Raw genomic sequence first — 14,980 nt, 5'->3', positions numbered from 1 at the left:
ATTACAAAACACACACACAAAAAAAAGTCAAAGTTCTAAATGTTCTAAACACAATTATTAGTACAAGAAACGTGCCTACTATAAAATAGTTCTGAAATTGTCCAGATTGTGATTCAAATCAGGAATTTTCTTATCAAAGAATAAAGAAACAAGATTATGAATCATCAGTTTGAAACCCAGCCCTGCATGCTGGCATCATAGGCATATTGATATTGATGTTGTAATGATAAACACATGAAATAATATCTTAATCAGTGTCATCCTTTGGTGTCCCTTGATTGTGCAAGATCTAAAAAAAAATATTATCAGTAGAGGATGGCTGCTTGGCACTTTAGTTTCAGACCTAAAAGAAAACAAAAGACAATGAGATGTACACAAGATGTAACATTGTGTATACTAGCTAAAATAAAAAACCTTGTACTTTGTGTGTGCAACAGGTGCTACCTTTCTTGGCTTTGGGCGTGGGGGTGGATGATGTGTTCCTCCTCGCGCATGCTTTCAGTGAGACCGGACAAAACAAAAGGATCCCATTCGAGGTGAGGCAAACATCTCCTACTCGCCCCTGTTTACATCCCCTTCTGCTGCCTTATCTCCACCATAGAGGAATGTGTGAAAAGCCTGTCTGTGCCTGCAATGTGCCTTCAAACAAACCAATGTGCCACACATCTTGGCATACTTATCTAAGCAAGGTTCCACATTAAAATATCTTGCTTTATCGAAAACACAAAGTGGCAATATCAGTAAACTGTATTAAATAATTTTTTGTGTTCTGGTGGTAGATTTGTTGACAGTTAGTGACAAAGTAACACGTATTATTCAACCCAACAACCTGCATTTTCAGATTGTATCTAGTCTGTTTCACACACTTGCAGGGCTTTGAAGGCATATTGCGCTAAATAAATGCTCAGGAAGCACGTGTCAAATTTTTTTTGTATGAAATAAATGATCATGGCACACACACAATCAAACACAAGAAATATGTTAAAAACTGAGTATATGTATTCCCACACTAAAGTGTATATTTCTGCAACCTCATGTGGGAATACATATATGTTAGTGTATGTGTCCGAGAGTTTTGGAGCGGGATAACATTTCATTTCCAGAGGGGGAAAACACAGGCATGTATTTGCTTGTGTTTGTTTTCCCTTGCTTCCCTGCCCTTGTTGCCCTCGTCTCTCTCTGTGCTTCCCTCATCCTCCAGCTTCCTTTGTGTGGTTGAGATGAAAACTAAACAGAGCTGAACCTGATCTCTACTGTCTGAGACACACACACACACACAGATACACACGCCTGCACAGATACACACGCCTGCAAACTCTCCCTGTGTGGTCCTGCACGTCCTCAAATCTTCACACGATTGCCGCTAAAAAACCTTTCCTGGGGGGCGCGTGTGCACATGCTCATCAGTGTTTACTGAAAGAAATGGTGAAAAAAAAAAGTCAATCAGCAGTCACCGCTTCACTACGAATGTATTTGTTTTGCTGGGGCAGCGTGTCATTATGTTCTTACTTCTCTCTGCCTTTACCTCCCATTCTTCAAACAGAAGTAGACAGGCCCGGGATGGATTATCTAAGGAGCACTTCAGGGCTTCAGAAAACGTTGCAATCACTGTCAGTCAAATCGGTGTTAGGATAATTATACATGATCTCTCAAGTATTACACTTTTGCCTTGGGCTTGAATCTGATCAAAACAGTCTTAAAGTTTTATTAATTTTTCCTTTCATCTGCCTGTGTCTGTGTCAGGACCGTACAGGAGAGTGTCTGAAGAGGACGGGGGCCAGTGTGGCGCTCACCTCCATCAGTAACGTCACAGCATTCTTCATGGCAGCCCTCATCCCCATCCCGGCACTCAGAGCCTTTTCTCTGCAGGTAAGCCTGTGTGTGTGTGTGTGTGTGTGTGTGTGTGTGTGTGTGTGTGTGTGTGTGTGTGTGTGTGTGTGTGTGTGTGTGTGTGTGTGTGTGTGTGTGTGTGTGTGTGTGTGTGTGTGTGTGTGTGTGTGTGTGTGTGTGTGTGTGTGTGTGTGTGTGTGTGTGTGTGTGTGTGTGTGTGTGTGTGTGTGTGTGTGTGTGTGTGTGTGTGTGTGTGTGTGTGTGTGTGTGTGTGTGTGTGTGTGTGTGTGTGTGTGTGTGTGTGTGTGTGTGTGTGTGTGTGTGTGTGTGTGTGTGTGTGTGTGTGTGTGTGTGTGTGTGTGTGTGTGTGTGTGTGTGTGTGTGTGTGTGTGTGTGTGTGTGTGTGTGTGTGTGTGTGTGTGTGTGTGTGTCACTTTTCAGGACACACACTAGACTTAACACCAGTTGATTGGATACGGCTTGTGGAATTGAGAACAAAATTTGTGTCCCAAATTTATGTAATGAGGAATTGTAAGTGAGTGGTTGAGGTTAGGTTTAGATTTAGGTAAGGACTGGTTAGGGCTAGGGCTAAGTCTTAAGGAAATTGGGGGGTGCTCGTGGTGTAGTGAATAGAGCCCCTCCCCCCGCCCCCTCTCTGCATGTCATTCCCCTCTCTGTCTGCCCTATAAGTAAAGCATCAAAAATCCCCAATAAATTATCTTGAAAAAAAAGTCTATGTAAATAGCCCAAAAGTGGCATGAATATACGTGTGTGTGTGTGTCTGTGTGTTGGTGATTCTATTCATGTGGAGCCTCTGTCTCAGTAATAGTACTGTTCCAGTCCTCATTGGCTCCTGACTTCTCCAGTCAATCCAGTCACAAACTGAAAGTGTGTGTGCCCCTGTAAGGAAGAGCGTGTGTTTTGTTAAATTCATGCAACCTTTTCCTCCCTGTTTGAGGCTGTTTAGTGGTGGGCCCGGTGTCTGTCCAGATTGTGGCTGGGGTCCAAGTAACTGAATCCCCTTTGCGTGTGTGCGTGTACTTGTATGTGTGTGGAGATTTGTAGTATCTGTGTGGGAGGTTTGAAAAGCAATGGTCTAGCTGTTTATGTGTGTGTGTGTGTGTGTGTGTGTGTGTGTGTGTGTGTGTGTGTGTGTGTGTGTGTGTGTGTGTGTGTGTGTGTGTGTGTGTGTGTGTGTGTGTGTGTGTGTGTGTGTGTGTGTGTGTGTGTGTGTGTGTGTGTGTGTGTGTGTAAAAAAAAAGGGGGGGGGATCCAAAGGGGAGCTCTTGCTTCTCTAACATCTGTCAGTAATTACATACGTCACCCGAACAATGAAAACTGGGACAGAAAGAGACATCTGTCAGTCTGACAAAATGCCTTTAATACACACTGAATTGTTATTTCATACAAACGCTCACTCAATCACAGTGATACATACTGTAAATAGAATATAAAGTTACACTCTTGATGACTCCTGTATTAAGGCTGAGCCTTTGCAGCTGTACCTGGATTAGAAGGATAGAGCTGGAACAAACAGTAGACAAATATAAAACATGGAAAATAAACACATCAGGTTTTGATTGACAATATCAGCTTGGTGGTTAGGTCAAAGTTGTACAGGCCAATCCTGATTGTCAATGATTTCATTAATAAGGGAGGCTGCAGTCACTATATTGTTATTATTTGGGTGCTGAAACTAACAGCAGGCACTAACATGCTCTGTGCTTCTGATAGTAGAATAATGCCTGTTATTATTTTCCCCCTCTTTTTTTGCTACAAGTGCAGTGCAACTTTAGATATGTTTTGAGAAAGGGAGGTATTAAGTACCATTATTGATTACATGCCATTACTTGCAGTTAAGTAATGTATAGTGTAACTTGTGCTCTCACACACACACACACACACACACACACACACACACACACACACACACACACACACACACACACACACAGTGAGGAAAGATATCACCACAGTGAGTGCAATATTAGCATGTGTGGATGGATGGCTTTAGTGCAGTGTGTCTGTCAAACATGATCCATTTACCCCATGGGTCTAATCCATGCAGCCAGGTTTTAGACACACATGCACACAGATACACACACAAAGAGACAGACATGCACACGCACACATAGCATGCATACTTTACACTTGTGGTTTTGTGACTGGTGGAAGGCAGACTTGCAGCGAAGCAGACAGTCATGCTGATACACATCTTTGATTATGGAAAACACACACACACACACACACACACACACACACACACAAAACCGTAATCAGTGGTACTCATGCATGCAGGGATGTGCGTTTGTATGTGTGTTTGTGTGTCTCTTTATCACTGTAAAGCTCTTCCTGTTGACGACCCCTCCGTAGTTTCATCTCTATCTCTCTATGCTCCGTTATGTCTCTCTTTCGCTTCCTTCCATCAGTTTGAAAAATAAAACAACGGGAATCTTTTCCAGATAACAACACGAGAAAACACACAGGAACACACACATTCATGAGCGGAGGACAGATGTGATGATAAATCTCCTCTCTCAGGGGTCATCTAGCGGTCGCTGTGTGTGTGTGTGTGTGTGTGTGTGTGTGTGTGTGTGTGTGTGTGTGTGTGTGTGTGTGTGTGTGTGTGTGTGTGTGTGTGTGTGTGTGTGTGTGTGTGTGTGTGTGTGTGTGTGTGTGTGTGTGTGTGTGTGTGTGTGTGTGTGTCTGAGTGAGTGGAGTCATACTGTATCCGTCTGGACGTTAGTGGGCCAATTGAGAATTAATTGTTCTACTCTACTTCTTCCAGAGGTTTCTTCTTACTCAAATCTTCTCTCTTTTTCTCTCACATTATTCCTCTCTCTTGTTGACGGAGTAGAGAGCTGAGGAATGAGGGAGGGCGAGGATGTGTGTGTGTGTGTGTGTGTGTGTGTGTGTGTGTGTGTGTGTGTGTGTGTGTGTGTGTGTGTGTGTGTGTGTGTGTGTGTGTGTGTGTGTGTGTGTGTGTGTGTGTGTGTGTGTGTGTGTGTGTGTGTGTGTGTGTGTGTGTGTGTGTGTGTGTGTGTGTGTGTGTGTGTGTGTGTGTGTGTGTGTGTGTGTGTGTGTGTTTCTATATGTGTAGTAATTGTCAAGGTGTGGTCAAAGTAGGAAGCTGTACAGTTTTTTAAGCTAGTAGTTATGTGTGTGTATGTGCATTTTTGTGTGCGACTGTGTAAGGGGTGTGTGTTGTCTGTACAGCCGCAGCGCCTGCTCATCACCTCAGGCCCCGCAGGCCTCCGGCTCCTTGGGTGGTCTGGCACACACACAGTATTGTGTGAATGTGTGTGTGTGTGTGTGTGTGTAGTGGTCTGGCAACTACGCAAGATCCAGATTGCACTCTGGGCAGGGCCCCAACCTAACCCCAACCCCCACCCTCGGCTCCAGTGCACCACCTTCAAATACTTAACCACAACACTGTACTGGCTTCTATTTCACGCACACACACACACACACACACACACACACACACACACACACACACACACACACACACACACACACACACACACACATAGATACACACACACACACACATAGATACACACGCCTTGCTTTTTTTCCTGCACACTCAACGTTTCTGTCTTGAAAAGAATTGAAAACGTGTTGAAAGGTGATATTTCCTTGACGCCAGCTTATTGAGATTGTGTTATTTTAAGATATTTTAAGACTTCCAGTGTTTGTGTTAAGATACAATAATACGTTGAGGCCATACAGCATCTTCGTCATTATATTTCATTTCATTTTTGAGGTTACTGCCTGGAAAAGATGTTTCATTTTCTTTTTCTTCCTTGGATTTTCTTCATACTATGTATTCACCTTTTTCGAAGCTCAGTTGCTTCAGATTTAAGAGATCCCAACAGAACGTTCTATACAGTGTATCACCTGCTCTATCACATTTCAACCATATATAGTAATCCATCAACTTTTTTCTCTAAGTAACAACAACGTTTCCGTGTGTCTTTCTTGCAGGCTGCGGTGGTGGTGGTGTTTAACTTCGCCATGGTGCTGCTCATATTCCCCGCCATCCTCAGCATGGACCTCTACCGACGCGAAGACCGACGCTTTGACATTTTCTGCTGCTTCTACAGGTGAGTGCACACACAGATATACACAGAGAAGTTATTTTATGTCTGATAAAAGGTTATCGCTCTACTGTTCAATAACTCTTTCTCTTGTGTTTTCATCTCTGATTTCTGATCTGACAATAAATAACTTTCACACACAGGTATCTCTTAAGATATCTCTCTCAGTCAAAAGCCCTAATTACTACCTAAGTTGTCTGTTTCTGTCTGTCTGAGTTTATTTGTCACAGTCTTTATTAAAGCTAACCAGACTGTTTTGCCGGTCTGGGCATGCCTGTTGGCACACTGATCATACAGATGTGCACAGACACTATTAAATTCCCATATTTGTTCTCGGCTCTATATTTCACTCTGTTGGCAGAGAGAAAGTATGTAGAATACCCTACTTTTCTACGCCTAAATTTGAAAGAAAACAAGGCTTAACCATTCACAAAAAAATCGGATGATGTGTCTGTTTAGAATTATCCCTTTTTAATCTCTCCATATCTTTTCTTTCACAGATTAGTCACAGACATTTTTTTCCATTGTCTTTTGCCTCTTTAGCCCATGTGCCAATCATGTTATCCAAACAAAGTTAAGATAAAGCAGGTTAACCTGGTTTGGGTTATCTAAAGAAGCAGGCAGGAAGCAGGTTGATACCCAAGCCAGCAAGATGTACAGTTTATGTCGCATTGAGGAAAGTTACTAATTTCCACCACATATAGGTGGTCTATAACAAGACTGCAACTGACTATGAATCAAAATATTAAAATATCCTTCATGACTAAATTAAGTCAATTGTTTCTGATTTCTGATTTTAAAGAAAACAAGGCTTAACCTTTAAAAAAATTTAGAGTTATCCCTGTTAAATCTCTCTGTATGTTTTTCTTTCACATTAGTCACATACATTTTCCCTCTTTCTTTTGCCTGTCTTCAGCCCATGTGCCAATCGTGTGATCCAGATCGAGCCTCACGCTTACCTGGATGGGGCGGACGGGAGTCGCTACAGCCCTCCACCGTCCTACTGCAGCCCCCCTCCTCCCTCGTACCGCACGCCCCCGCCCAGCTACACCAGCCCCCCGCCCTCCTACAGCAGCCACGGCTTTGCCCAGCAGACCCAGATCACCATGCAGTCAACGGTGCAGCTCAGGACAGAGTATGACCCCCGCACTCAGGTCTTCTACACAACGGCCGAGCCCAGTTCCCAAATCTCTGTACAGCCCATCAACCCGCCGCCTCCGCCACCGGCTCGGAGCAACCTCAATGACTATTACAGCAGCAGCAGCAGCGGTGGTGGCAACAATAACAGCAATCTCAACAACAATAACAACAGTGGGAGCCGAAGTAATGGGGGATCTCAAGGTTCTGCAACATTCTCCCATTATCATCCTGCTCCTCCTCCGACTGTTGCCCCGGCTACAAGCGCTGGCTCAGCTCCTCAAGGCGATGCAGCTTCAGCGTGGACAGGCCCGGGCCCGGAGAACAACAGCTCACAACGGGACCTGTTGTCCCAGCATGGAGAGGGGACGCTGGGCCTGCGCTGCCTGGATTCTCCCTGTTCCCGCTGGACACTGGCCTCTTTCGCAGAGACGCACTACGCACCATTCCTTCTGCAGCCCACCACCAAGGTGAGTTGAGTGTCTCATTGTGTTTTATTTTTTTTAAAAAGGGTAGAAAAGAGAGATTGGTAAAAGAAGCGAGGGGCAAGCTTCTGTGCTTCTGTGTGTGTGTGTGTGTGTGTGTGTGTGTGTGTGTGTGTGTGTGTGTGTGTGTGTGTGTGTGTGTGTGTGTGTGTGTGTGTGTGTGTGTGTGTGTGTGTGTGTGTGTGTGTGTGTGTGTGTGTGTGTGTGTGTGTGTGTGTGTGTGTGTGTGTGTGTGTGTGTGTGTGTGTGTGTGTGTGTGTGTGTGTGTGTGTGTGTGTGTGTGTGCGCTGACTCACCATGATAATTTGAATGGGAGGGTTAGTCACCAGAGCGAATAGTAGGCGGCAGTCTCGGGTGGAGGTTGTGGTCACGTCCTATCTGAGTCACATACAATCACACACACACACACACACACACACACACACACACACACACATACAGAGTCTGACCTCAGTCTAGTGGGTGGCCCGTTTTTCAGACAGCCCTCCAGAACTGAAATCATCCAGTGGCCTGTACTTGACATTATTAGAAAATCTTGGTCTTTTCATCGCACTGTCAGATGTTTTTCCATATTACCAGATTGCTTTGTGCACTTCACTTATGCCTTAATCCAATACTGCCCTTATTGCTGGATGTCTTAAAGGAAAAAGTCTGGTATGGTTAATAAAACCTGCTTCTTATTTTCTTATTTTTGGCTATCATGGGAACTTTGTTACAATGGGGCAAGAAACAGAAATGGTCCGATGATCTAACTGCTTATGTTTGTCGCCGTGTCCGAGATTTTTTGACGGTTGTAGCCTTGTTTCGCACTTTTTTTGCTCAACTAGCACTCCCCCCTAACAATGAAAAGTGCTTTACAAATAAAATTCATTACTTTCATTAATAGTATTTTGCAACCACATTCTCCTGTGTACTTCTTTTGAATATGTAGATCAAATCCACCTCTTTTGTTCCATCGGGATATGTGTTCCATAGTTGAAGCAGTAATTAGTGCAAGCTGAATCAGCCATCACTCTTCAGTGTATTGATTGATGACACTCTATCTCCATCTTCTTCTTCTTCTTCTTCTTCTTCTTCTCCTTCTTGTCCAGGTGGTTGTGATTGTGCTGTTCCTCTGCCTGCTGGGAGTCAGTTTGTACGGGACCACCCAGGTGAGGGACGGCCTGGAGCTGACTGACATCGTGCCCAGGGAGACCAGCGAGTATGACTTCATCGGTGCCCAGTTCAAGTTCTTCTCCTTCTACAACATGTACGTGGTGACGCAGCGGGTGGAGTACGCCCAGAAGCAGACCCTGCTGCACCAGCTCCACCAGAGGTTCCACACCATTCGCTATGTGCTCAAGGACGACAACGGACAGCTGCCCCGCATGTGGCTTCACTACTTTAGGGACTGGCTACAAGGTAAAATCATATGCAAGATATTTAATTACCCCCTGCACCGAAACCCAATTTGGATTGGGTTACAGTAAAAAAAAAACTCAATTTCTTGATTGTCTCCGACAGCCAGACCAAACTACAGCTAGTAGTAGTATGGCCTGGACACACGCTATTGCGTTTCAAGTATTGGAGGGGGAGGGACTTGGCTGGCCTGTTTTCATTTCTTTTAACCAATCACAATTGTCTTGGGCGGCGCTAAACCCAGGAAGCCGTAATGTGTCCTTTCAAAATACTGCAATTTGGTTATTTGGTTCGGTTAGCTAGACTAATTACTTGATGATAAAGATTTTTCTCTAATAGTGATGTCACAGCCAATTCTGTTATTAATACCTCATTTAACATCACTATTCAAGATGGTTTAGGGCCTGGGAAAAATTTAAATGATCACAAAACTTCCATAAATAAGTCCTTTTGACATTAGGAATCAAGATGTTTGGTAGGAGTTCAGAAGTAGAAGGGTTTGTAAATGTACACTGACAGTAGCCTAATTAAAATCCCTTTAGTATTCCATAAGTAGGGTTGATGGAGGTGGACGAAGTGAGAGGCAATATTTTTACACTTGGCCCTAGGCAATATCCAGTATGTTTGGCAATATAGAGATAGTTGCAGATAATGTTAGCATTGCAAACTGACACAAATATACCCATCCAATTATTACAAATTCATGCTACTTTATGTAGCCTACTTTAAAAAAAAATTCAATATTTGGCATCCAATAAGCACTGTACTGCAGCTTTAATTGTATGAGACCTGAATTAAATTTGTTGTGTTATATCAGGATACCATATGAGATGGTTTGCTGGTTTTATATATCGGCGCTGACAGCTACTAAAGAATTGTAAATTGCCACTGAACAAGAGTATTATCCTCCACATGTCAACCCAATCCATTAGTGGGGGTTCATTTTCAGCGAAGAAGCGCAGACTCACAGACTTGCAGGAGACCTAACGATAAAACACATTGTATGAGTCTGTGCAAAGCCGGCTGGGAACCACACAGAGAGTTGTGTGGGTGAGAGAGAGCGAGAGAACTGTGTCTGATATTGCTCTCTGCGATGGTGGGACAAATTGGAGCCAGACAGGCCAAGGAACAAGACCCAAAACAACATCTCCCACAGACAGACCACAGCGTGGGCCTTTTGGGGAGGGGGTGGAGGGAGTGATGCACATATGGATTAGGGAGTAGTATAGAAAAAGGAGACATATGTTAATAATATATACCCTAATGATCGCTTTGAATCAAAAGCAGCAGATCTTTAAGGCTTTTTGAAGTCTGACGGCTTGGTGGTTCAGGATGGAGCGGAGTTATCATATTAAATCAATCAGGCTTATTATAGGGGTGAGGGTTAGGTTTCAGCGTTGTGTTATTTCGTCTTGTAACTGTGCTGTGCCGGGTTGTGTTTTCTCGTGAACTGTGGACTTTGTAAGTTTTCTCCCGGTGGAAGAACAAAGTTTGCATGGCGTGTAACCTTGTCTAACAATCACATCTAACCAATCCGTCTACTCTGTGTTTTTCCTTTCAGGTCTCCAGCAGGCCTTTGACAGGGACTGGGAGGCTGGGCGCATCACCTTCAACAGCTACAGGAACGGCTCTGATGACGGCGTGCTGGCGTACAAGCTTTTGGTGCAGACAGGACGCAGGGAGAAGCCCATCAACTTCAACCTGGTGTGTTTAAAGATATAGGCCCATGTTATGTCATTCCCACATTCACAAATTATTCAAAGTTGAGATATGAGGAAGTGTTTACAGACTGTGTTTGCATGCAAATTATGCAGATTGTATTGCATGGAATGCATGGAGTATTACAGAGTATAAATTATGACGCCAGCCTCTAAGCTGTTTCGTCCTGTTGTACGTGCAGTGTGTATCAGTGTGATTGGGGGTTCTAGAAGAGCCACACCCGGCTTTAAAACATTCTTTCTCCATTCGCCTTTTTCTCGTATACTCTCTCTCTGTGCCTGTCTTCATCTTTGCTCTGTGATGACTTTACCGAGCCCAGGAATTTAAAGGCCTCACTGGGGCTGCAGCCTGCCTCCTGAAAAACCTATTAACTCTTCATTTAAACCATTTGTCCCACTTGGTAGTTATGTGTGTGACGTGCATGAATGCAGGGCCTTGACAGTGAGATGTCTCCTCTTAGCACCAAGCATTTCAGTTTGACACTGTGTCAGTGATTCCAGACGCAGTTAGACTGAAAGAAAGGTCCTGCAGGCCCCGATGGGTCCATAAATAATTAGCTTGGATTCTGTAGCCCTGTGGTAAGGAATGAATAGCCAAAATGAGCTGGAAACGCCAAGAAGTGGATTCATAACACAATCTTTCAACATACAAAACATTTTTACAGCATATTTTGACAAATGATAAATACAGCCAGTTGGCCTCACCGCAGCTGAATGGGTTAAACCTTTGAGGGTTTACTAGTGTATCTGGGAAAGGCTCATACGCTTCAATTTTTGAATTCAGCATATGTTTAAAAACATTAGGGCCTACTTGGAGAAATGTCAGAGAAACTTGTAGCCTACACAAAAAGGCAATGAGTTGTTTTGATAGAGTAAAAATTATTTTTTTCTTCTCCCAAATCAATCATTAATTTCAATGATTCCCACCACCGTGCAAAAAAAGGGTATTTTGTGATATATTATAGCTGGCTATTTCTATTTTACAAGAATTGTCTGAAAAGGTATTGCATGTGTTATTTGCTCACTATGGCTTGGAAGTGTGTGCTCTGTACTTTGATAGAATAGCAACATTTTAGCCATCCAGTGTTTTGAGTTCAGTACATGACTGTCGGCGTAGAAAAGCACCCCGATTTCATCACTCATGTTGGCAGAGCCACAGGAAGTCCATGACATTGTGTTTCTAAAAGGTTCTGGCTGAGCAGAGATTGGTGGAGCTGTTGACATTGCGCCTCAGCTGAAGGAGTATAAATAATGGAATGTTTGACATTCAATAATGACACAAGACATGCTTGTGAGCCGCTAAAGTCTCAGAAAGGAACCTAGTGGAAGATCAAATCAAGTCTCTATTATGTGAGCAGAAATATGCCAACCAGCTGATAATGAGAAGAAGGGGGGCGAGGATGAGAAGTAAATGAGGGGAAAGATGGTGTTCGTGGAATTGAGGAAAGTTGCTCAGCCTCAGCAGGGCATTGCACACTTTTTTTTTGGTTTGGAACAACCTCCAAAAAAACAACATACATGGATGCATGGCTGAATTCTTTGGCAGGAAATAGACAAAAAAAACAGAAGATAAGGAACTGGAGAAATATAAAAACAAAAAACTCTGCCAGACTTTCTGCAAAACCCAGGGCAAGCCATGTTCCTTTCAACACTGAGATCACTTTCCACAGAGATAATTAACTTTGACAACATGTGGCTTGTGTTTATTTGTATTTATGATTTGTGTGCCAGTCCGCTGTATACAAGCCTTTTCCCTCCTCAACTCTTACTCTTGACTGTTTATTTTTGGCTGGGTTTTTTTTTACCCATTGGGCTACATTGTAGCAGCATACAAACTCTTCCCATCCATTCCACTAGTCGTCAGGAAGCTGAGGCAGGCCTGGTGTGCGGCCCTGTGACATCACTTCCTGTGCCTGTGAGGGAAGTGTATTTGCCGTGAGGCGTTGGGGCCGCCAGCAGAGCTGCTTGGGCTTCCCGTGACAGCTTGAAGACATACAGTTGTTGCGTATCCCGCTGTTAAATTCAATCCAGATCCTCTGGAATCCGGCTCTTTCTCTAGCCCCCTCTCTCTCTCTTTCTCTCTCCTTCACAAAATGCTGCTCGCACCACCACTCTTGCTCTCTGCCTCTCGCCTCCTCCTCCTCCCTCCCTTTCCCTCCCTCTGTGCTCCACTGCTGTGTCCTCTTTCAATGAGGGGATCAGAAACACGTGGTTTCTTTGAGGCAGCTCTGTGTGTGCATTTGTATGTTTTGAGTGTGTGTCCTGCTCTTTTCTGTCGTGCGTGCACTTACAGCAGTAGCTGTTTCTTGGGCCTCAAAATGAGGACCAGATCTTTTTCCTTGCCTGGCAAATTGCAAAGCTAGATGTTTTATTTTGATATGCCACTCCACGGATCTGTGCAGAGGTGTTCTGCCTTTGATCTGTCGCTGCTAACATTTCTCTCTGTGCCGGGGCCCGGGCGACCATTTGTTCCTTATGGCCTTGTCTGGGGGCCAAATGAAAGGTTGTGTGTGTGTGTGTGTGTGTGTGTGTGTGTGTGTGTGTGTGTGTGTGTGTGTGTGTGTGTGTGTGTGTGTGTGTGTGTGTGTGTGTGTGTGTGTGTGTGTGTGTGTGTGTGTGTGTGTGTGTGTGTGTGTGTGTGTGTGTGTGTGTGTGTGTGTGTGTGTGTGTGTGTGTGTGTGTGTGTGTGTGTGTGTGTGTGTGTGTGTGTGTGTGTGTGTGGTTTGAAAACAGGGCAATAGAAAGATAAAGTCTTGGGAGAGGGAATAGAGAAGGAGGTGGCTATGGAGAGAAGGTGGAGGTGATGAAGTGTGTGAAGCGTGCTTAGGAGGGGCCACGCTAGCGCTATCAAGAGCTCTTTTCTTCTCAGGGCCGGGTTGGTCTGTGGCGCCGGGCATTCTGGGTACCCGTAGGGGTCAGGAGAAGCAAGTGTGAGCAACATTTGTACAGATGTTGTGTTATTTTTATAGCTCTACTCCATTTGCTGGGTGGCATTTCCTTCAGTGTTAACAACCAGGTTAACTGCACACAGACGTGCTCAGGGACTCCAGCCAATTTTTTTTTATTGTTACGCTAACTCAAGCAATTTTTCTCTTCCCACCCCCCCATCAAAAAAAAATCCCCACTGCTTTTTTCATCCACCTAACCCCCATGAGTCCGGCTCACCCCCAAAACTCTCCACTGCTTTCATGAAGGTGGGATTTATTATTCCTAGCAACATATATATTTTAAAATCATCCAAATTCCAGTTTCTAAGACTGAGAGTGACCGCAGGTCAAGGGGAAAGGAGCTGCTAATATTGATTAGTATATAGTTCTGACAAAGTACCTTTTGTATCAGTGTTTATCAGTGAAGATAAATGGCCATGATCATTTGGGCTTTTACCTTTTGCTAGCTTAAATGTCTACAGCAATGCTAGCAGCTCTGTGATGCTGTAGGCACAGCATTGCTTAGCTACCAGAACATGCAGCAGTGGTTCATTTTGTACCATGTTCACTTTTTATTTAACCCTCTGAGACCCTCCACTCTAACATTCCGTTTTTCTATATTTTTGTATTTTACTTGATAAAAATCTTATTTTTTACACTAGCATTATGTTTTAACATCCAAATGAATCAGCACAACCTCAGGTAATTGTATATGTAACTCAATAAAAACTTTTATGCATTCTAATATGGAATATTTGTCCAAAAAACTAAAACAAATGAAAATCGTAACTTCAATTTTGACATAGTCTGGACCAAAGTGGTGGACTGAGCTACCGACATAGCAACAGACCAAAATTGCCATCCATAGAGCCATGCTGTTTCCACAGCCAAGAAACACTACTAATATTGCCGAATTAGATCTAGTATCATACAACAAATATCAATATATCGATACATTTCCTACTGTTAGAATCAAGGGGAGTTGGCAGCACATTCTTGTTCAGCAGCTGCTTCTTGACATGAAAGTGCTGCAAATGTATTCAGAGTGGTCAGGACGCTGGGCCTGAGGTTGGCCAGCCAATATCTACTGTATGTAAAGGGAGAAGCTGATTCAACATTTTCCATGTTTTAATGTGGCATGATAATTCTGGGAAGCTGTGATGAGAAGTACGGGAATTTTCAGAAAGGCAACCAGTGTTTGACTTGTTGATTTTTCTTTGGTTGGAAAGAGAGAGGTACTAATATTTAACTCTTATTATGAAAGCTGCTCCGTTATGTGTGAGTGTGTATAAATAAGCTTTTCTGTGGTCAGCTCACCTGTACAGTGTTTTGGTTTAACGTGTATGTTTCAACAATAACTTTTTGTCTCCAAGGAATACTTGCAA

The 14,980-nt window shown here is 43.7% G+C and overlaps 1 protein-coding gene across 1 annotated transcript in view; it reads left to right on the top strand.

The window, feature by feature from the left end:
- The window catches only part of ptch1 (patched 1), a 49,776-nt gene that overhangs the window by 23,791 nt on the left and 11,005 nt on the right, over positions 1-14,980 (top strand). The window contains exons 11-16 of the mRNA XM_080048695.1: positions 438-536; positions 1,744-1,869; positions 5,818-5,936; positions 6,847-7,537; positions 8,644-8,953; positions 10,512-10,654. Of these exons, the coding sequence (XP_079904821.1) occupies positions 438-536; positions 1,744-1,869; positions 5,818-5,936; positions 6,847-7,537; positions 8,644-8,953; positions 10,512-10,654 (1,488 nt within the window). The remainder of the gene's footprint in view (positions 1-437; positions 537-1,743; positions 1,870-5,817; positions 5,937-6,846; positions 7,538-8,643; positions 8,954-10,511; positions 10,655-14,980) is intronic.

Source organism: Ammodytes marinus, assembly GCF_949987685.1.
Source record: "Ammodytes marinus genome assembly, chromosome: 2".
In the NCBI taxonomy this organism is placed as follows: Eukaryota; Metazoa; Chordata; class Actinopteri; order Uranoscopiformes; family Ammodytidae; genus Ammodytes; species Ammodytes marinus.
The sequence above is the reverse complement of the archived record's forward strand: the minus strand, read 5'-3'. Positions and strand labels throughout refer to the sequence as shown.